At 34.2% G+C, this 21,869-nt stretch overlaps 3 protein-coding genes across 8 annotated transcripts; 1 reads left to right on the forward strand and 2 right to left on the reverse strand.

Moving 5' to 3' along the window:
• Window positions 1–149: 149 nt before the first annotated feature.
• On the forward strand, window positions 150–14,455 carry LOC8274871 (E3 ubiquitin-protein ligase UPL7). 5 transcript variants are annotated; one of them, XR_007217649.1, is made up of 15 exons: window positions 150–307; window positions 401–523; window positions 844–1,084; window positions 1,892–2,484; window positions 3,087–4,082; window positions 4,186–4,520; window positions 5,053–5,331; window positions 5,432–5,684; window positions 6,868–7,038; window positions 7,125–7,217; window positions 10,402–10,509; window positions 11,217–11,333; window positions 12,028–12,153; window positions 12,327–12,416; window positions 12,798–12,845. XR_007217649.1 is itself a non-coding variant. In XM_002528581.4 (15 exons), the coding sequence occupies exons 1-14, from the start codon at window positions 284–286 to the stop codon at window positions 12,879–12,881; spliced, it is 3,507 nt and encodes a 1,168-aa protein (XP_002528627.3). In that variant the 5' UTR covers window positions 150–283; the 3' UTR covers window positions 12,882–12,915; window positions 13,982–14,455. The 5 variants fall into 5 exon arrangements, 4 of the variants coding, with proteins under 4 accessions (XP_002528627.3, XP_025014799.2, XP_015580523.2 ...); XM_002528581.4 differs by lacking the exon at window positions 12,028–12,153 and adding an exon at window positions 13,982–14,455 and having other exon boundaries at window positions 12,798–12,915; XM_025159031.2 differs by lacking the exon at window positions 12,028–12,153 and adding an exon at window positions 13,987–14,455 and having other exon boundaries at window positions 12,798–12,915.
• On the reverse strand, window positions 13,364–15,567 carry LOC8274872 (GDSL esterase/lipase At5g03820). The gene is made up of 5 exons (XM_002528582.4): window positions 15,039–15,567; window positions 14,820–14,950; window positions 14,494–14,727; window positions 13,996–14,251; window positions 13,364–13,795 (listed from the first exon to the last, which is right to left on the reverse strand). Exons 1-5 carry the CDS (start codon window positions 15,280–15,282, stop codon window positions 13,602–13,604), a joined length of 1,059 nt encoding a protein of 352 aa, XP_002528628.1. The 5' UTR covers window positions 15,283–15,567; the 3' UTR covers window positions 13,364–13,601.
• A 393-nt stretch (window positions 15,568–15,960) lies between these two features.
• LOC8274873 (beta-galactosidase 15) lies at window positions 15,961–20,819 on the reverse strand. Of its 2 annotated transcripts, XM_015725035.2 has the most exons (17): window positions 20,527–20,819; window positions 20,282–20,377; window positions 20,041–20,153; window positions 19,849–19,915; window positions 19,676–19,768; window positions 19,420–19,563; window positions 19,136–19,224; window positions 18,942–19,047; window positions 18,756–18,843; window positions 18,519–18,643; window positions 18,253–18,411; window positions 17,930–18,141; window positions 17,720–17,829; window positions 17,502–17,617; window positions 17,172–17,408; window positions 16,570–17,067; window positions 15,961–16,466 (listed from the first exon to the last, which is right to left on the reverse strand). In XM_015725035.2, the coding sequence occupies exons 1-17, from the start codon at window positions 20,689–20,691 to the stop codon at window positions 16,359–16,361; spliced, it is 2,526 nt and encodes an 841-aa protein (XP_015580521.2). In that variant the 5' UTR covers window positions 20,692–20,819; the 3' UTR covers window positions 15,961–16,358. The 2 variants fall into 2 exon arrangements, with proteins under 2 accessions (XP_015580521.2, XP_048236033.1); XM_048380076.1 differs by having other exon boundaries at window positions 17,502–17,829.
• Window positions 20,820–21,869: the final 1,050 nt, after the last annotated feature.

Genomic DNA, 21,869 nt, shown 5'->3' on the forward strand with positions numbered 1-21,869 from the left:
GTTTCCATTTCAGATGATAAAAAGTGTAAATAATCCCATAATTGAAGGGTCTTCTTGTGAACTAAATTGAAACGAGTGGAGAACACCCAGCCGCAGAAGCGCGTAAGCATAATAAACAAAGAAACAAGTGGCGTATACCTATAGCATCATATCATGATGAGAGTAAAACTAAACTAAACTAAAATGACTCGTGAGGATCTGTTGACATCTTCGAAGCTTTCTCATTCTTCGATCATGCGGTCATAGTAATTATAGTAATAGAAGTATTCTTATAGCTCCAACAATGGACGAACCTCGCAGGCATCAGGTCTGTCACTAATCAATGAAATTCTGTGCTGTGATTTCCTAGTTAATTTTGAGTTGAATGTTGTTGAGTTTGATGTGAGAATGGTGAAATTAGGTATCGTTAAGAGGAGCAAGTGCAAGAGAGATATCAAGAGATGCGCTTCTTGAAAAGGTGTACCATGAAAGAGAGCTCCGTAGTTATGCTAGACGAGCTACTGCTTCTGCTATCTTTATCCAGGTACCTTTTTATTTTCTTTTTTAGTTATTATTAAATGCGATGATTAATTGTCTAAAATTAATTTATACCATACTAGGAACGATGATTAGTTTGCTTTTGTGGTTTGTAAATTCGTTGCTATAATTTGCAAATAAAAAGTAACTCGCTTTTCAATGATCAATTTAATAAATAGAAGAATTTTAAAATCTTTTTGATTTATTTTTAAAATTAAGATAGAAGCTGAGCAGAGCTTGTGTGTGTGTGTTTTCTTTTTCCTAACTGAACTGCTAATTTTTAGTGTAAGAATGTGAATATGACCTTTATTTTGTGCGTATTTACAGAGAGTCTGGAGGCGGTATATTGTGACAAAAAAGGTAGCTTTCCAGCTTCAAGAAGAATGGGAAAGCATGTTGAATCATCATGATGGTTCAATAACTGCTAGCTGGATTTCCAACAGCCTTTTGAGGCCTTTTCTTTTCTTTGTTGCATGTTCATCAACTCGGCATCAGAAGATTTGCACCAGAGATATATACTGTATGCAGACTTGCTTTAAGATTCTGCTGGAAAGTATTAATTGCACTGGTATGTCAATTTGTAAGAATGTATAATTTGATTTGATTTGGTTTGAATTTGAAATTATTGGAATTTGATTTGATTTCTGTTTTCTAAATTATTTAGTTGCTTTTTTGAATAGATGCTCTCTCTTATTCAACCTGGTTTTTTTTTGCTTCTCAATTACTGTAAGAATGTTTAATTTTTAATGAGTCAAATAAAATAAGTATTCGTGTAATTTTATGCAGTTAGCAATGGGGTTACCTATAATTTCATCCTTTTGATTTGGCTTAATCAGAGATAAACTGTTTGTAGATGTAGCTATTTTCCAAAATTGCAGCAATCTGCCAAAAAATAATTTGACTAACTTGTGCATCAAAACGTTAAGTAATACTAGCAGTATATCACCATTTAACAAGGAAAGTTTTTTTCTTGCCATGGCAACAGATTAACACGAGGACTTCTTCTTCTTCTTCTTCTTCTTCTTCATTTTGGTATTTATATATGTATATCCTATTCCATATAAAGATCTGAATGCCTGCTGTGTAGCCAGCCATAAATTCCTGGATTGAAATTTTTGGGCTAGCAGGGGAGGGGAGATGAGCATAAAAACAATGATTTAGTGCCACACTAATTGCTCAATATTCTTGAGGGCCTAGGGGATATATCAGATAATGATGACAATTTTATTCCTTGATAGCTTTAAACTACCCAATTTTATGGTATCATTTCAGTCAGCCATCAACCTCTCTCTCTCTCTCTTTCTCTCTCCTTTTCTGCTTTAAACCTGCTCACTTCATAAACAGCTGATTTCCTCTCTCTTATTCTTAAGGGTAGATTCAAGAAAGAACTTTTGCTCCCTATCAGTGGGTTCACTTGAAGAGAGAAGAATGTGGACATTTCAATCAAAGAAGTTGATTTGTCTCTGCTCATTCATCCTTTCTGAGTGTGATAAATCTCATGCAGTGGGACATGACATTGTTGTTCTTACCTCGGTTGCGATGCATTTTCTTGTTGTTCTAACTGATCTGAATGGTTGGAAAGGCACTACCAACAGTAATCTTGAAGATACAAATGTGGCAGTAAACCATTTGATTAGGTTTATGGGAAGCTGTAAAAGTGGTCTCTATATATCTATTAGAACATTCATTAACAAATTGGATATTCATGTTAGTTCTCAAACAAAAAATATGGTCCAGACAGATGATAAATTCTTGATTACTGCAACTGCTGTAACCTTAGCTCTACGACCATTTCATGCTTCAAGCTTAAAAGTAACTGGCTCTGACCTGCTGGACATGGACTCAGCTGTCGTGCAGTACTTTTTGTTTATACTTACAATTCCCAGGCTTATACAACGTCTTCCAGCTGTTCTTCTATCTGCTCTAAAGCACAAGTCTATTCTCTCACCATGCCTCCAGACTCTACTGGTAAGAATTGTTAAATTTGAAAGATAGCTTATTACTATCTTTTTTAGTGCATAAGTTTTCAGTAATTGTTTCTTTGAACAATTCTTCTCTCTAGCTGTGCATACTATATTTGAACATGCTTCCCGCAATAGGTCTTCACAAGCTGCATCAATGATGATGTGAGCTTGTGGACATGTTTGATCTACTCCAAAATTGGTTTTAGCAAAATTGAATTTCATAGGTAATGCATCCATTAAGGATTATAACAACCTTGTTTAGTTCTGAAAGAGCCCAATTCAGTGATGACTTTTTTTTCTGCTATTGAGGTATAGTTTAGAAAACACTCTTGAACTTTCATATTTAGCACTTTGGACCTAACAACTCTATTGTATTTTCTTTTCTCTCTGGCATGAGTATATGGGGAAATGATTTTGCTTCATATATATTTACATATCAATTTAAGCTCCCAGGAATTGATGTTTACTGGTTTTGTTTTCTATGATTTATGTTAATTGTTTTACAAATTCCCCTTTAAGTCCTGTGGTTCTTGTTAATTCAACTTCACAGACCACTATATCATTCAAACATGTGGGGACTGATCTAACTTTGGCAGGTGATGACAGATTTTGAGGGATAATATTTTAACAGAGATGATGCAGATGGATCATCCAAAAATGCAACGTTCTTCCAAAGTAATTCCATCAGTAGGTTGGGCTCTTGCAAACATTATTGGCCTAGCCGCAGGAAGTGAGAATGATTTCATGGATCCTGGCAGGCTCAATCAAAGTCTAGAATATGCATTCTATGTTCGTGTTGTGACTATTCTTGCTGAGAGCTTATTGTCATGGCTTCATGGTAGCAGATGGACTGAAAAGGATAACCAATGTCCTGAGGTTAATGCTGATTCTAGTGCAGAACCTGGTGGTCATGTTTTAGATGAGAATGAGACTGCATGTGCCTTGAAGATGAATTTTGTGGATCTGCTGAGGCCTGCTTCTCAGCAGTGGCATCTTAAAAAACTTTTAGCAATCACAAAGACCGATGCTTATAATCAGACAGATGAGACTTCTACTGCACAAAACTCTAAATACTTGAGGAAGTTGGAACTGCTGGATATTGCACATTTCTACTCTTACATGCTGAGAATGTATTCAATCTTGAACTCTTCACTTGGGCCATTGCCTATTCTTAATATGCTATCATTTACTCCTGGATATCTTGCCACTCTGTGGGAGGCATTGGAAAAGTTACTTTTTCCTCAGAAGGGGCACATTACTGCTGATGATGGTTTTGCCGCAAGTAAAATTTCGGGGAACAAGAAAGATGGGGACAGTGAGAAAAAACAAAGGCATCTCAATAAGGATGGAGGTAATAAATGGGCGAATGTTCTCCATAAAATTACTGGCAAGTCCCAAGCTGGTGTTGATTTTACAGGTTCAGTTGACGGAGAACCCAGCGAACAGGTAGAGGAAGACTTGCAAGATGTTTGGGATGTAGAACTTTTGAGGTCTGGTCCACAGAAAATTTCAAAAGATATCTTATGTCTACTGCATCTATTCTGTGCCACGTACTCCCACCTGCTTTTAGTTCTCGATGACATTGAGTTTTATGAAAAACAGGTAAACTCTTTTTGCTTCTTCTTCTTTAACTTTTCTTGACCATCCATGGAACTATATCTAGTAGTCTCAAATTTTTATTTGAGCATTTTGTGGCATGAGTTAGGTCCCATTCACATCGGAGCAGCAACGGAGAATTGCTTCAGTGCTCAATACATTCGTATACAATGGCTTGGCCCATAGTGCAGATCAGCAGTGTAGATCTCTTATGGAATCTGCAATCAGATGCTTGCATATGATGTATGAAAGGGATTGCAGGCGCCAATTTTGCCCCCCTGCTTTGTGGCTTTCACCCGCTAGAAAGAGCCGACCGCCAATTGCAGTTGCTGCCAGAACTCATGAAAGCGTGTTATCCAATCTGAAACCAGATGATGCTTTGACTGTTCCAAGTATAGGCTCTGTAATAACTACCATTCCACATGTATATCCATTTGAAGAAAGGTAAGCATGCGACACCTAATAGCTGCAAAGCCTCAATCTTGTTCTCATAAACTATTTGCATTAAACTTATTCTTGAGCTGCAAAAGGAGATTATTGTTGAGCATTTGAACCTAACCATTTTCGTATATATGCATATTTCTGTTTCTATATTAATATGGGTTTATCTTCATTATAACCTACATTCCACCACCACCACCACCACCACCACCAAAAGAAAGAAAGTCTTTGAGATTCTGGATTAAGGAACCAAATAGATGGAAAGCTTACTTCAAACTTCAGTCTTAACTTATTAGTTGCATGCTAATTTTGCTTTGTCCTTGCTGGTATCTTATATCTCCCTCTTTCTCTTGGGTCAATTATGTCTCTTTGATGGTTTATTGCTCTTCTCTTACTATGTACTATTACTTTTGATGAAATTCTTTTCCCTGGATCATTTTGTTTGATGGACTTTGGAAATCTACTACTACTTTGACGATGCTTAGTTTCGGTTTGCAAACTGATGGGTGTCTTTTACATCTTATTATTTTTGCAGAGTTCAGATGTTTAGAGAGTTCGTCAACATGGACAAAGTATCTAGAAAAATGGCTGGTGAAGTCACTGGTCCTGGTTCACGAGCAGTTGAGATTGTAGTTCGGAGGGGTCATATTGTTGAAGATGGCTTTCGGCAACTAAATACTCTTGGATCAAGATTGAAGTCATCGATTCATGTTTCATTTGTTAGTGAATGTGGCGTTCCAGAGGCTGGTTTAGACTATGGTGGATTATCAAAGGAGTTTCTAACTGATATATCAAAAGCATCCTTTTCCCCTGAGTACGCTTTATTGAAATGTCTCTATGGTTTTTTCTTTCCTGCTTATTTGCTCTCCCAGAAAATACTGTTTTGATATGCTATTATTATTTTATTGTTTAAGGTACGGTCTATTCTCCCAAACATCGACCTCAGAAAGACTTCTAATTCCTAATCCGAGTGCAAAATATCTAGAGAATGGAATCCAGATGATTGAATTTTTAGGCAGAGTTGTTGGAAAAGCTCTTTATGAAGGAATATTGCTGGATTATTCTTTTTCACATGTTTTTGTACAAAAGTTGTTAGGCCGATATAGCTTTGTTGATGAACTATCAACACTTGATCCAGAATTGTACAGGAATCTCATGTACGTGAAGGTAAATTTTCTTGATGAGTTGTGGTCACTGCCTATTCATTTAGTTATTAAGCTATACTTGTCCTGCTCTCACATCTGTTGAGCCCTTGCTAAATGCTAAAGCAATATCTATCAACTTATGCATTTATGGGTTTATGTTAGTTGGTTCTGATCAATAGTTGCTTCTATCGATACTCTTAGATAACTTGCAGCGTTCCAAAGAAGCTACTCCAAGATGTTCTTGGTGAATAACAAAACCTTTATGTTTTATTGAGTGTATTTATGGGCTGCCAGGGTAGGAAGTAAAAAGTTAAAGCTAGCAGAAAAATGATAGGTGACAATTATTGTAACAAGAAAACTTGATATAAGATCCATATGTTCAGAATAGCATAGAAGTATCTAAAATAGTCTAATTTGAGTTCCTGTCTCTGATGACAAATGGCAGCATTGATGAGAGGAAATGCATTTCAATTATACTGAAGAAGTTGAGAGAAAAGGAAGCCATACATAACATGATTGCAGACTGAATTGTTTGATAAAAGTAGTCAGTTGTTTGCTTAAAAGATTTAGAAGAAGAAGGCATTTAAAAAATGTGACAGGAATAAAGAAAACAATCTGATCTAGCTTTCTCTATTCATGGCTCTTTGAGATTTTTGGAATAGGACAAAGTTTTGGTTCACTTTGGTGGTGCAACTGGAGAGAACAAGCCGGAGAGAGAAAATACTACTGCTTACCTAAAGTTAAGAAAGAAGAATTGGTGAATGTGGATTAGATAATAAGTTTGGGAGAGAATTAAAGAGAGGAAAAAGACAACAGAAGAAGAAATAAGATGGTGAAAGTGATAGAGGGAGGGGAAGTACGCGGAACAGAGGTCTTGTTATATCCTGGTTATGCTTACAGGAACTGAATCAATGTGGTATCATCTTGAGAATGACATCGCCCCAATGTCAATATCAGCTACTGGTGGCACAGGAATTAATATTCTCATAGAATTTGTGAAGGGCCTAGCTGGTTGCATCTCTTTCGTGGAAATAAGGAACTATTAATTGCTTAACTGAGCAATTTTTGTGAATGGAAGTCTTATCATTTCTTTGTTTCTTTGCATTTTCTGCTGTACTATAAATGCCTTTCTCAAGTGTATTTGCAAAATTAGATATACAAGTTCACAGATCTTTTTTATGTATCCATGGGTGTTGTTTCTACAGCATTATGATGGTGATCTCAAGGATCTCTTCCTGGACTTCACAATTACAGAGGAATCATTTGGGAAACGGCATGTTATTGAGCTTAAACCTGGTGGCAAGAATGTTTCTGTGACAAATGAGAACAAAATGCAGTATATTCATGCTATGGCAGATTATAAACTAAACCGACAGGCATATAGTTGTTTCCATTTTGCAAATTCTATGATAGTATCACCTTCTGTAGTAGATTTACCTTATGCTGATCATTCAATTTGCAGATATTGGCCTTCTCAAATGCATTTTATAGGGGACTAACAGATATCATATCCCCATCTTGGTTAAAGTTATTTAATGCAAGTGAATTCAATCAGGTAACTCTTTCTAACTTGCATTTAGCCAGCTATTTTCTGTCAATGGCATATCACTCTCAGGTAGGGTATTCTATTTGTTGATTTGAGCTCACATGCCTAGGTCATCCTTTGTTTTGCAATGTGTTTGGTAGTTTAAAACGATGATGTGAAGTTCAGAAGTTAACTTGGTTAAGTCTTATATCATGTACCAAGCTCATGGACAGTATTGGAATGCAGCTTTGTACGGATTGAATTCAATGAAACAGTACAAGTTCATAGAATAGAATGGAATTAAAAAAGAAGAGAGAAATTGGAGAGGTAGAAGGAAGAAGAAGAGTTGAAAGAGAGAGAGAATAGTAGAAAGAAATAGATATTTGTAATGATAATTGATTGATTGTTTCATACATTCCAGCACCATTAATAACAAATGATTGGAAGCATCTTATCCAAATCATTTTAGACAGTGGCAAACAAAATAACAACTAATTTGCTAACTAACTCACTAAAAGACAACGACAGCTAATAAGGCAAATTAACAATAGACAAATAACAACTTTCCTTGCTGAATTCTCTTCTATTCTTTGGCCATTTCTGTTATTCCCATTGAACCTTCCTGCTGTGACACTATAAACCATGCTTGAGATGTAGGATTGCAGCCTGAGCTTGCTTGGATCATGACATCTTAAAACTCATAAAGGACTGGGAGGGATAAGTCTACATGCTTCTCTATGTTGGTCTTCTATTATTTCTACGAAGTATTCCAAGGAGTTAACAAGAATAAGCTTGATATGTTAATATGCATCTACTGAGTCAATGGCTTTATATGCACTAAAAATAAACTATACTAGATCTCTTATATATGGTTCATGGTGGCTTGAAATGGTGATGTGAAGTTTAGAAGTTACCTTGGTTAAGTCTTAAACTCATTTAAATTGGGAGGGATAAATCTTTATGTTTCTCTATGTTGGTCTTCTATTATTTCTATCCAGAAAAGTATGATTACGAGTTTACAAGAATAAGCTTGATTCTGTTAGAAATATGCATCTATCGAGTCAATGGTTCAATCTGGACTAAAAACAAAAAATGTTAGATCTTATTATCTTAATTTATTCCTGGTTGTATGATTTATATGTTTTTAGTGGTTACTGCATGAAATTGCAAGAAATTCAATAAAGATATAACCTAAAACTGCAAAAAGTTCTGTTACCTCTTTTAGCCAAGGATCTTGTCACTGGAAAATTTACCAAGAAATCTGATTCTAAGGGCTGCCTCTTCCTTTTACTATGACTCTTTCCTTAATCTATGGTGAATTATTTTCAAACTCGTTAAAGGGAGTTTGATACCTTGGACCTCGTTAGAGAGAGCTCCAATCTCAATAATTGTGGTTAAAATTTGGCTTAGCCTTTTATTCAATTTAAAAGTCCTTTAAATAGGACTAGTCTTCTTATCAACTTAGGAACCTATAATTTAGATGCATGTAAGGGAACTCCCAAATAAGAGATAAATAACGAAAATAACAAGACAAAGCTTCTAATTCTAACTACTTGATACATCTTTGATAAGAACAACCCACAAAGGAGTTCATAACAAATTCAAACCCTAAACGTATTACTTCCCAGCTATAGTCACTACCATGCCCCCTTTTAGAAAACCTCATCTTGAAATCGGATGCCCTTGCACGACTAGTAGCAGTCACTGCCTTCCTATCATCTTTTTGAAATTCAACATCCAGTACTTCAAACTTTCTACTCCTACCTCGAACGAGCAAGAGATCTTAAGTAAGGAATCTTTGAAGAAGTCAAGCAGGAATAAATGACCTACCCCTAGCTCTCAATAGCCTCTATACTAAACTTTTAGTCTAGATTCTTTCTTTGAACCTTTAACACTTCCTCAAAGTTGTCTTTAAACAATAAGTCCATACTACCAATATTGGACAATAAAGATTGTCAAAATTTACACTTCTAATCATTGAAGCTCATCTCCAATATTAAGTTACAGCTACAATGAAGTTGTTAAAGCCCTGCTGTGGATGTGTTTGCAAAAGTGCTTTTCAAAATTTTTGTTAAGTTTTGAAAATTGTTTTTCAAAAGAAGAAAACGAATAAATGCTTTTCTAAAAGCAAGTTTGATAAAAAAAGAAAAATCTAAATTAAGAGAAATTTTGAACCTGCTTTTTTAACACCTAAATGTGATTCCAAATAGTCCCTAAGCCCACCCAAGCTTTTAAGAAAAAGAATGACCCAACAGTAATGTACTCAGTAGCCCACTGCTAATGGCAGACTCGCAATTGATTGTCTCGTAAATATCTTCCGCTAACTTATTATGTTTTTGTCGAATGCACTATAAACATGGTTCCTGTTAACGACTACATTTATTTATCGTATCTTAATAAATTGGGATTTCTGGTTTGAGAGGTCCTCTATGGTGGGACCCACACGTGATACACCAGATCTATTGTTTGATAGCTTTGTAGTACGACTGACATGCGTGGACTGATAGTTTCACTGTAGCATCAGTTAAGTACTGGAAAGTACTTAGGTGATTAACAGTATAAATTGCCACAACACAACCTCTATTTTCTTTTATGTTGACTGTATGAGTTGTTTAGGTATCATTGCAAAAGAGTAAAACATTGAAGGTAAATATAGGGACTTATTCAAACCAATCCTGGTTCCAAAATAAACCAAACCTGAATTAAATTATGCTATGTGCATGTTAATCTTCATAGTCTCACAGATTGAACACCATCTACAGCTAATAAGCAGAATATTTTCTTGTTATGAACAAAAAAAGTGTATATGAAAGAAAGAAACAAATTTAACTATGTTTAGGCTTGCAAGAGTCCGACCATGTAAACCATGAGAAAATTACTATAACATGAGTTGTGTGGAGACACTATAAAAGTTACAAGTTTGCTGAAAATTTTATGCTATAAGAGACCGTTGTGTAGTTCAAAAGTATATAAAGAAAAAAATTTTATCAATAGGGGAGTTTGGATGGTGGATTAGAGATTACTGTAAATTAAATTCTTGAAGTTTTAGACATGGCCTTCAATCTTCATTCTTCATGTAAATGTCATACTTTCTACATAGTTACAGTTGTGCATCCAACATGGTTGCTACTTTATTTTATCTTCCAGAGCTTTATCTGTCATTTTTCATGGGTTCATTTGTTGGTTGAATGCTAATCCAGGTTTCTTTACTCAGCTACTTTCAGGTGGTGACTTTGACATTGATGTTGATGATCTAAGAGATAACACACGTTACACAGGTGGCTACTCTGAGGGGAGTCGAACGATCAAACTTTTCTGGGAGGTATTTATTGTCCCCCATAATGGAGGTTAAGAGTTTGTTTTTATATTTTTTCTTAGATTTTTTAATTTATATTTTCATTGCATTTTGAACTTATTTTTGGATAAAGATTCAGAGGGCTTTAATCTTTATTGTCTTCTTTGATTTGCTAGACAAATATTTAAACATTTAGAGAGACAAAGTGTTTCTGAAAAGATAAAGGCTAGAGTTTATTTTGCCTAAGAAGAAAACCTCAGCAATTTATTTGGTCCAAATCTTAAACAAACCATGTAATGATCTGTATCAGTAGTAGTTCTTCTATCTAATTGCACATGGAACTTCTTTTCTATGATTCTTTTGGAATTTTTCCTTTAAATTGTTTTTGTTTTGAAATAAAATACATTTTCTAATTTTTCATCCTCATGTTTGCGCTCTCACTCTATAATAGTTAACAGAATCTTCATCCAGACTCCCTCATCTGCTTCCCTGCTGGAGGGGCTGCCTCCAACTATCCCCTCCAAAACGACTCCCTGTTCAGCAAGCATATTCTACATCTATCAGAAAAGATAGCATTTAGTTAAGACAGCCATGGCCATATTAGGCACTGTTTTCATTATTTCATTTAGAACTGATGATATTATGCAGTCTAATTCCAGAGTTGCTCATCTTTTGATATCTGCTGAAGTGCATTGGTTTAATGTATTTTCTTGAATTTCTCTGAAATTTTTCAGGTAATTAAAGGATTTGAACCAAATGAATGGTGTATGCTGCTTAAATTTGTCACCAGTTGTTCTCGAGCTCCATTACTTGGGTTCAAACACTTGCAACCCTCTTTTACCATCCATAAGGTATGTTCTTGATCTCGCTTATCAAGGCCTCAAGACAGTGTTAGATTAATGAACTTTTAGGATGTGGCTTTAGAATCAGAAATGTAATTGCATAATGTGAGAAATGTAGTCAATTGCCTTATATGTTTGATTGGGCATGTAATTGGAATTTTATTCAAATTCTGACTATTTGTTTAATTTCTAATCTTAGCATCTAGTTTCTATTTCAATTTTGGTATATTTTCATACAGTAACGAGGCTTTGATTGAGTGCTTTTTTTGACTTCGTAAAGTACAATATGCTATTCGGATGGCTTAGCATGATATTTTGTTTTGTCCTGTCACTTGGGGTGCATCTTAAGATACACAGTATTGGGTGAGAAAATGATGAATTAAATAGTTACATGTGTTATGTATAGATGTTAAAGATCTTTTTGCCTTTCCCTTGTGATTATGAAAAGTAAAACTTATTTTGCTACTGTTTTACACAAGCATACAGCAAGAATGGACCAATTTAAAAGTTGCTGAAAGTATACGTAAACATAAATTGAATGGGCTGCATTCTTTCTAGTTTTGAACAAGATGTATGCTCAGCATGGGTGGGTTTCCTGCTGCATGAAATTTCACAGTTACATGATGTGGCAAGTGAAAAGTTAAGAAGAAAACAATATTCATGTCCACACTTTATTAATTTGATATTTTTCCTTCTTCCAAAGATGTCTTGCAGACTTTGTTCTCTTACAGAAGTATATCTTGCTCTGGGGTTTGCTTAGAAAATTGTAATTGATTACTCTTCTAGGGAAATGGTTCTGTAACAACTTCATGCCCGCAGAAATTTGCAGGTTTCTCTTTACCTTATTGAATTGACCTGCTCTCTTTGAGAACAATGCTCACAACCTCCTTATAACTCTCCCATAATTAAATTGAGTAGATAAAAAACAACTACAGAGAAAGAGAAGAAATCCCAATATTTCTCACAAGAGGAAATGAAAGTCGGGAATTTAATTTTTTGCAGGTTGCATGTGATGCCTCTCTATGGGCAACGATTGGAGGACAGGATGTGGAGCGGCTTCCATCAGCTTCTACATGCTACAATACTCTCAAGGTACTTGTAATACAAGGCTCATGATCAAATTGCTTTTATGTATTCCAGTCAAAAAATGGGATATATATATGTATATATATATATATATATATCAAGGTGTCTGTCGAGGGATAAGTTTTTTGGACAGAGGAGGGGCATGTAATTTTTATGAATTGACAAAGTCAACCTTAACTTATTTTCTATACTCGATTAATTTAGGAGAAGCATTATAAAAACTTGATTCAAATATTTTAAATAATATCTAATCTAAATTTTCTAAATTCTCATATTTAAATATTGTTTAAGTAACATTACACACACACATACACTTATACGTGTGCGCACTTCATCTGATGTATTTTATTTCTTTCATCCAATTTCCGTCATTCTTGATGGCTACAGCTTCCAACATATAAACGTGCAACCACTTTGAGAGCAAAACTTCTTTACGCAATCAGTTCCAACACTGGATTTGAACTTTCTTAGGGATTCAGGGGTCTTCGCATTCTTGATGTTTCAGGTATATTATCCTTGTCCTAAATCTTTAAGTTTTGATTGCCATCTATCATTGAAGATCTTCTATGCTTGTTTAAATTATCACATGGTTCACCATGGGGTACAATTATGAAGCATCATTTTATTTCTTACTTATGCATGGTTGCAACTTTGAGATAACTAAAACAATTTCAAGCATGGAAAGAACAAGAACTGTTTCTTTTCTTTGGCTGGAAGAAGAAATGAGCATAACCATTGGAGGGGACAGTCCTAAGAACAAATAAATGAAAGGAGTTGATTAAAAAAATTTTCTAGGTGATTGAATGTGATGTTCTTTTTTAATGTACTTTGTCTTTACTCAATTCTGACAAAGTAGAAATGCTTAAAATGACAACTGCATTCGTTGAGGATTTGGTAAATCATTTCGAGTGCTTATTTCATTTAAAAATAAGAATTCAGCTGGACAAGTTGACTAAACAAAACAATGCACTCATTAAACAATAGTTATCTTATTAAAGCAAAGCATGAAACTTCCAAAAGATGAAAGCAAAAAATCATCCCACCTACGTGTATAGCTGAAGGTTTTACATGACTATATTGCAGAACCAGCAAAGTACCTATATATTTCTAATAAATATTCATATATGGCATATATAAGAGGGTTGTAGAAATACAACAGTAGCAACATATTCCAACTCTAGTTGAGCTGCTTCAAGAAATAAGGTCAAATCCCTGTGCAAGTAGATCACCAGCCAAGACCTTATTAGCAGCTTCAGAAGGATGAAATCCATCCCAGAACACATATTGGGTAGCATCGGAGCATGTCCCCAGAGATCTTGCATTGCACAACACTGAGGTCTCTAATGTACCTGTTCCACAGCAAGCCCTTCTCGCCTCAAAGAACCCTGTGACGGATCAAGAAATGATGTTTATACATGACAGTATTCACCCAGCAATCTACTGGTCCCATTGTTTTGATCTATACAAGTCGTACTACTATATATGATAGTATTACCAAAATATGTTTGTACTCTGTATAAATACGAAATGTGGATTATTTTTACGCCACATTGACTATCATCTTACTGCAGAATAGGCACATTACCGTTGTCAGTGGGTTTCAATATCATATCCAAGAGAGGCTGGTAGATATCGAAAACCACGAGTTTGAGGCCAGGGAGATTGCTCACGAGGCTTTGAGAAGTGCTGTTTAATTTATTGTTGAAGGAAATTGCATCTCTGTTTAACCTCTCAACACACTGGTTGCTTCCTGCACCAAAGAGCGTGATAGCTGCAGGCAAACACCCCGTTGGTGGTAGGCCTGTCACTCCAATCCTTCTAGCTCCCAGTTGGTATAGATTCTGTGGTGAACGCAGCCCTCGTTAGCAGCAGTTATGTGTCTCCAAGAAACTAGACTGGATGTCTTATTTATTTAGATATCAAACTCAACTCATGCCGATATTTGAAACGAAAATCATGCTACTGATTCCTGTTATTTTCTCTTTATGATGTAGAAACATGTTGATTTTTTTGTTGGCAGATTTTGTTAATCACGGTTTAGTGCATAAGATTGTCCCCCAAGTGAGAATTGGAAATGCAATACCTGAATGAAAGAAGAGTAGAATGTGATGAGATTATCAGAGAATCTATCTGGTGTGTAGATTCCATTAATAAGAGGATTGATGTAGTAATTCTGAATAAAATCACTGCTCCCTGCACTCAGAAGATGTATAGCACCAGCGAATATGTCATTGGCCTTGGCTTGTCCTACCATGATTACAACTTTTGTTTGGTACTCCTTGTAGTAATTCAGCTGCCGAGTCAATGAGACAGCACTCTACATAATGCGCACAAGAAACAGTCAAGTGAGTTATAGTAATGTTACAGAAAAAGGAAAAAGGCGGAGAGAGAAAGAGATTATGGTTTTACATATAGAGTGGCTGTGCCATCATACAGACCAGAAGCAGCTGAGGCAAAGTTGACACCAGTCAGGATGTTTCTACCTTGGGCATCTTGGCTAAGGTAAGCTGGTGGGTATGAGGTGAACCCAAGATACTCAGCTGTTCATGAACAAATCAAACCAAAATCAACCCCATAAGACTATAGCAGAAGAAGAAAAGGAAGAGCTGAATGGTTTATTAAAGTTACCAGTAAAATCTGTAGCTAGCTTTCCATTGCAGAATCTTCCAGTTGGCCTGTGAGTAACGAAGTCTCTTCCATAAGGAGGGAAGTTTGCCTTAATAAGTGTATTCAGATTATTATTGTTACCCACATCAACAACGGAGTCCCCAAAGATGATGAGCGCTGGAACAATAGGATCAGCATTAGCCACTGAGGATACTAGAACAAGAAGGCAAAAGGAAGTACCCCAGAAACTACTAGCAAACCCCATTTCTCTTTTCCTTCCTTCCCACTAGAATTCTAGTTATGTTGTATGAGACAGAGAAGAATGAATGTTGAACAGAGGCAGGTGGGAAAGAATTTAAGAAGGGAAATTCCAATGAATAGAGGTCAAAAGATGACACAACTGTCATAAAATAGCATGTTTCCAACAAAAGCCACTTCTTTTCTGGAAATGAAGCATGTTTAGCACCCTATAAAGTCCACCATCTTTTTGTCCTGTGTGTTAATATGTACTCATCAGGCTAACCAAAAGTGTAACCTCCTCGGCCATTCTTATATGCAAATTTTTGAGGAGGTTAGAGATTGAGGAAAAGTCTTGTGCATTTCCAATTAAAGATCACATTATACATGCAGCTCCAGAGGTAGCCAATTGTCTTCTTTCTCAACTCAAGCTAATTATAAATTGACTTTCCTTTCTCTATAAAGACATATAGCTAAAATTAACTACCATGAAATACTAATCAAGCATGTAGTTAATATATAGTTATTTTCTCGTTTTATAAAGAAAAAGAAGAGCATTAAGGTCATTTTACAACAAAAAGAAGGTCAGTGACTCTTTTACTTCTTTAATGATAACACTGCACCAAGAAAAACCTCATTATGACGGGCAGAAGTGCTTTGATTTCTTTTCGATGCACAAGTGACTCAGCTTAGGTTTACTGTTCTATAATTTTATTTTCTTGACATGTGTCCTTCAATATTGCTCAGGGCTCAATGGCACGATTGTAGTGGAAGAATTTTTCTTTTTCCTTTATTTTTTGTTATTTTTAAGACATCCCATTATCTAATACCTACAATAGATTGAGCATTTATTATTAAGTGATAATGTCTGAAATTCAAATTACAATTAAATGTGCAGTCAGATATACAAAAATTGATTATCATATTTAGAAGGAGAAACTCAAAAAGAATGTGGAAGATAAACAAAGTAAAAAGGGCAGACTTAGATATCAACTCATAGTTGAAATATAATTGAGTTTCCAAAATAACAAAGGAACAAGAAAAATGCTAAATCAGAGAAAACCTAACAAACCGATTCTAATGTAAAAAAAAAAACAAAAAAAACTAACAAACAGCTTCAACAGCCAATCTGTAGATCCTGGCATCACAGTGAATGGGTGCTAAAGCTTTTTCAGAGATATCAATAGAACATCTTTCCTTGCCAACACAAGCCTGCAAAAACAAACCCAAATCATTCAATATTAATTAATTACCTTATAAGATTTTAAACCATCAAATAATGAAGGAAAAAGGAAAAGGGTATTTAAGATCGAACCTTTTCAACAATAGTTGAAACATCAGCATGGCAATCATGGTTGTTGCTTGGAGTGAAAGATCCACACTTACCCTGAGGCAAACCAAAGCTAGCAAAAGTGATCTTAGAAAACTTCCTTCCATGTTGACAAGACAATTCTACAGTGTGACCCTCATAGCCATGCACACAAACTTTACCAACAGTAACTGTTTGGACACTAACAAAGTCTGGTGTTCCACCTAACTCTTCAAATAAAACCAACTTATTGTCTTCTGGCTTTAGCCAATCTCTTGGAATATGGTAGTACCTCTGAGTTGGCTCCCCACAACCAGTGACACATTGTTTAGGTTCATATGTACCAATATAACTGCAAGGTGCATTACAAGTACCATCATCTGGGGCAAGAGCCTTCGGCCAAAACCTCCCAATGTTTCTCCCGTTAACCCAAGCAGTTCCTTTGCCCAATCCAAGCAAGTCCACCACCACAGGATCTTGCCCTAGGGGTGCATTAAAACTTGTCTACCAAGTTAGAAAAAAGAGTAAAAAATTAGTAAAAGAAAATCTAAGTGTCTAACCCATCAAGAAAGAAAGTATCATTTATATATATATATACATATATATACCTTATACCACACGAAGGGCTGGTTAATTAAAACATGTTTGGTATAAAATTGACGTCTATGGCGAGGCCTAACAGCTTGAAATCCTTGATCTTCACCATGTAAACCAGTTTTGTACACCCATCTGTTTGATGAAATATCCACCGTCACATCTGGTTGATTGCCCAATTTACTTCTTCCAATGATTGTGATTGGACCGTTGATTCCAGTTGGTGCAGTGTCAAAATTAGCACCATAGTTCTAACCGAATACGTACCACCAAATTAGGGCACAAAAACAAAACCATAAATAAATAAAAACATAAATGGTTAAAGAGGTATTTTTAGCACTTACCTGCAATCCTACAGAAACACTAACTAAAGATATTCTGTTGATCCCTCGTTTCAGTTTAATTTTTGACTCAAAAACAAAGTCAAATCGACCACTTTCTATAGATGCAGATTGTGATCCTATTACCAAAAAAATAAAATAATAATAATAATAATAATAATAAATTATATATTTTATAAATTGGAAAAAAAGGAAAAAGAAAAGGAAATAATAATACATACCAACATGCTTGCCATTCACAAAAGCATGAACAACGTGGCCATTAGTGTGTACTTGAAGAATTATATCCTTACCAGCTCCCCAAAGAGAATCATTCATATTATGATCATAGCTACACACACACACACACACACACAAAAAAATCAAATATTTTATTGAAAAATAAAAACAATTACAATATAAATAATAAGTTAAAAAAGAAGCAGACTTACTTGTTCATAATCCACAAATAATCACTCGTACCATTAGTGACAGCCTTTTGATCCATGAGTTCATTAGCAACCAAAGTATTGCCCACAAAATCTCCTTGCAGACTTAGTCCACGAATTTTCTCTGGTCGCCATTTCCATTGCAGTGAATTGGGTTCTCTAAAACTATCAGCAGCGTTTGCTTTATTCTCCATTATCGATGTCTGGACATTAACCTGTAACACAATTTTGTCTTCTTAATAATATTACTCATCATTAAAAGTAAACATAATTAAAGAACTCAAAGTAAAAGTAAAACAAAATAATTTAAGATAATGAATTTTTACCGTTGCTGTATTGTAAACTTCTGTGAAGCAATCAGGAAGAATACTGACAGACCATGCTGGAAGAAAATAATCTGTGCCCTCAAAGCTAATTGTCTGATCCTTATAATCTATGCTTGAAAAGAAACAGCTTCTCTTTCCTTGGTAAGCAAAAATAGTAATCTACAAAGGTGGAAAGCAGAAATGAACGTTCATGTTAATTAAATTTAGAAAAATATTAAATAAAATAAAGAGGTATAATTAAAGAAAAAGTAAATAAAAAGAATTACAAATATGTTATTATTATCTGGGTAATTCGAATTTTTGCTTTCTCCATAGGTGAGTGTTTGCTCCATTGAGTTCAGTACTGAATGAAGATCTCTAAGATGACCCCATTTAGGTTGACGAAGGTTACCTATTAATAATATTTAATAAGAGAAAACAAATATTAATGAATTAAATTGTTAAAATGATAAATAATTTATTAGAAACGGAGAATTTGTTTTTATTTTTTTTATTTTCCTCACCATACTCATCCAGTGGTGCATCATAATCATAAGACGCAGTGATATATGGTCCTCCCCCTGTGGTACCAAAATTAGTACCACCGTGGTACTAAATAAGACAAATAATATGTGTTAAAACCATAATGTTTATTTATTAACATAGAGTAAAAAGATTAAATAGGAAAATAAAATAAAATAAAGACTAACCATGTAGTAATTCATAACACTGCCACCAAGTTGGAAGAAACGTGCAACAGCAAATGCAACATCTTCAGCACTTCTATGTGGATTCTTTTGTCCCCAGTCTTGAAACCTAATATTAATTTATGAGAATTTAAAAAATAAATAAATCATTATTTTTATATAAAATGAAAAAAAAAAAAAAATCAAAAGAAACCAACCAGCCAGTCCAATTCTCAGTCCATATCTTAGGAAGGCTTTTATTATTAGAATAGTATTGGTCACAGTAAAAGCCGTTGCAGGAATCGATCTGCATAAACAAATCAAAATTAGTTAATTTTTCCTATTTTCACAAAAGAATAATTAAGAAAAAACTCCATTAATAAAATAACTCAAAAACAACTATAACATATAGAATCTGACGAACAGTGTTCAAATTAAATTAATAAAGAATGAAAATTATTATTAGTAACAAATATTAAAAGAAAAAGAAAGAAAGAGTTACCATTGGTGATGGTGCATCGCTTTGTTGGCACATGATCCATGGGACACCAACTTTGAAGCTTTCAGCCAAATTAGCACACCATTTAACATATTCCTTTCCCTCATCGCCATAAGAGCTTTGAACATTTCCATATTCATTTTCAATCTTTAATATTTACACCACCAAATGAAACAAAATTAATTAGTACCATAATCTAATAAATAAGAGAAATTGAAGCCAATTTAGTGAGTAATTAAGACATAATTCATTCATAAACCTGAGAAAGAATTATGGGTCCTCCTTGTGATGCAAATAACTTTCCATCTTTCATCATGTTTACAATGAGTGTTGTGAAAATTTCCATCTCATTCTGGAATTTCAAAAAAAAAAAGAAAAAGCAAAATTATATTAGAAGATAACAATAATTGTTAAATAAAACAAAAAACATACCTTATAAACTTCATTATTAGTTCTGATCTGAATGCCTGGCAAATTGTGCAGCCAAACTGGAAACCCTCTATTATAATTTGGAGAAAATTGTATATAAGTACTAATAAAACTTAAAATAATTGATAATTAAGTTTCTAAATAATTTAAAAATTAAAATAAACAGTGGATATAGAAGAAAGAGTAATTATTTACCCATAATTCCATTCTGCACAAACATATGGCCCAATTCTAAGGATAGCATAAAGACCTTCATCGCGAATAGTCTTTATAAACCTTATAAGATCCAGATTCCCAGAAAAGTCATACTTGAACCAACAAAAATGAATGAATTAGAGAAATGAAATGCTTCAAAATATTTAATCAGAAAACTTGTAACTTAATTTACGATAATAAAATTAATTTTAATTTAGTTATAGATAAATTGAGATTAAACCTGACGTTGGTGAGGCTCATGGGCATTCCAAAATACATAAGTCTCAATAGTATTAAGACCTCCTTCTTTTGCTTTTCTAATAAGCTGTGGCCACATCTGCATTAAAAATTAAAAAATATATATAAAATTAAAATAAAAGGCAAAAATAAGTCTAAAACGAAATATCAAACATATAATTAGAACTAAATTAAAAAAAAAAAAAACTAATAGAAAAAAGAATTGATAATTATAATGGATCAACTTACTTCAGGAGTACTACGAGGATAATGAATAGAACCAGAAAGAATTAATTTCCTTGCCCCATCAATCTTAATGGCTCTATTATCATATGTCACCTCATAACCAAAACTACAAATACAATTAGCAACTAATAATAAAATACTTAACCTAAACACTGAAATAAACCCCATTTCTAGCAATTGTGGAATAAAGATTTCATAAACAAGAATTGAGCAAAATGGTAATTGTATTTATAATTGAAAAACAAGTGAAACAGATTGGTTTTCACAAGAGATTTAGATTGTATTGGAGTCTTCACTTCACCAGGAAATGTAATTATCTATCAAATGATAATTATCATATAAATCTAATTAATTATCTTTTCAAGGAAATGGTTTTTAAAAGAGAAAAAAAAAAGGTACTATGTTTATCCTTTTCTTTAACGTGTGTTTAGTCCTTTTCCCAGAAATTTGGCATATTTGCCTAATCCTTTTCCTGAAAATGCACTGTTATTCTAGTTTCTTTTAATAAGAGTTTGTTGATTAATATCCTGTTTGTAGTAGTTATTAAGTTTTTATTAGATACTTGTAACATTTGTCAAAGGGTTTAATTTAATTAATTAATTAATTAATTATTCACTAAGTTTTCTGGATAGATTTTAGAAGAGATATTGAATGTACAAATGATAATTATGAAAATTCAAATCCTGAGGTTTGAGCATGTGTAGGATTCAAATTGTGTAAATGAATAATTATTTTGCATTTTTTTACTACTTCATGGAGAAGAGATATTAAGTGGGTAGATGCTGCTTACAGTTCTCTGCCAATAATAATGGGGCAGAGGTCAAAACGGTGCAATTTATGGTTGTTTCTTGGTTTTACTGTCCATTTGCAGTAAAATAGGGAAGAAGTAGTAGTGGTAGTCAACGTCTGCGTTACGTATTAAATTGGAATAGAAAATGCAGCATGTACCTCGACATTTGCCTACAATGCCGATTTTGGTATCTGCAAATTCCCTTGTTCTATGATTTTAATTTAGTTATAAACCCACATCTATATATTATATATATTATTCTCTGACAGCAAACTGCAATTAAATTTGGTTAATTAATTTGATACATATGATGGAGATTGGTCTCCCAATGTCTCATGCAATCCTAGCTATCTTGTCTTATATTGGAGCTTTTAAACCTTTTTTATTTTATTTTTATTAACCGACTATTAAAGAATTCAGAATTGGCCTTTACTCGAAATGAAACCTTTACTCAAACTGAAACTCTAAATAAAATTAATAAAATAGTTCTTATATATATATACATAACTGAGATTAGATCTCAGCCGCCTTACGTATTAGGATGACCTTATATTTC

Source organism: Ricinus communis, chromosome 10, assembly GCF_019578655.1.
Source record: "Ricinus communis isolate WT05 ecotype wild-type chromosome 10, ASM1957865v1, whole genome shotgun sequence".
Classification (NCBI taxonomy): Eukaryota; Viridiplantae; Streptophyta; class Magnoliopsida; order Malpighiales; family Euphorbiaceae; genus Ricinus; species Ricinus communis.

Excerpts from the sequence above, each read along its gene's own strand:
- LOC8274872 (XM_002528582.4), bottom strand. The coding sequence starts at position 15,282 with ATGGGGTTTGCTAGTAGTTTCTGGGGTACTTCCTTTTGCCTTCTTGTT. Across the intron at positions 14,951-15,038 it reads GCTAGCTACAGATTTTACTG|CTGAGTATCTTGGGTTCACC; the intron begins GTAACTTTAATA and ends GTTCATGAACAG. Across the intron at positions 13,796-13,995 it reads ATTGAAACCCACTGACAACG|GGTTCTTTGAGGCGAGAAGG; the intron begins GTAATGTGCCTA and ends GATCCGTCACAG.
- LOC8274871 (XM_002528581.4), top strand. The coding sequence starts at position 284 with ATGGACGAACCTCGCAGGCATCAG. Across the intron at positions 10,510-11,216 it reads CGATCAAACTTTTCTGGGAG|GTAATTAAAGGATTTGAACC; the intron begins GTATTTATTGTC and ends GAAATTTTTCAG. Across the intron at positions 12,417-12,797 it reads CATGCTACAATACTCTCAAG|CTTCCAACATATAAACGTGC; the intron begins GTACTTGTAATA and ends TGATGGCTACAG.
- LOC8274873 (XM_048380076.1), bottom strand. The coding sequence starts at position 20,691 with ATGGGGTTTATTTCAGTGTTTAGGTTAAGTATTTTATTATTAGTTGCT. Across the intron at positions 19,225-19,419 it reads GCGATGCACCATCACCAATG|ATCGATTCCTGCAACGGCTT; the intron begins GTAACTCTTTCT and ends TTGTTTATGCAG. Across the intron at positions 17,068-17,171 it reads AGCCCTTCGTGTGGTATAAG|ACAAGTTTTAATGCACCCCT; the intron begins GTATATATATGT and ends CTAACTTGGTAG.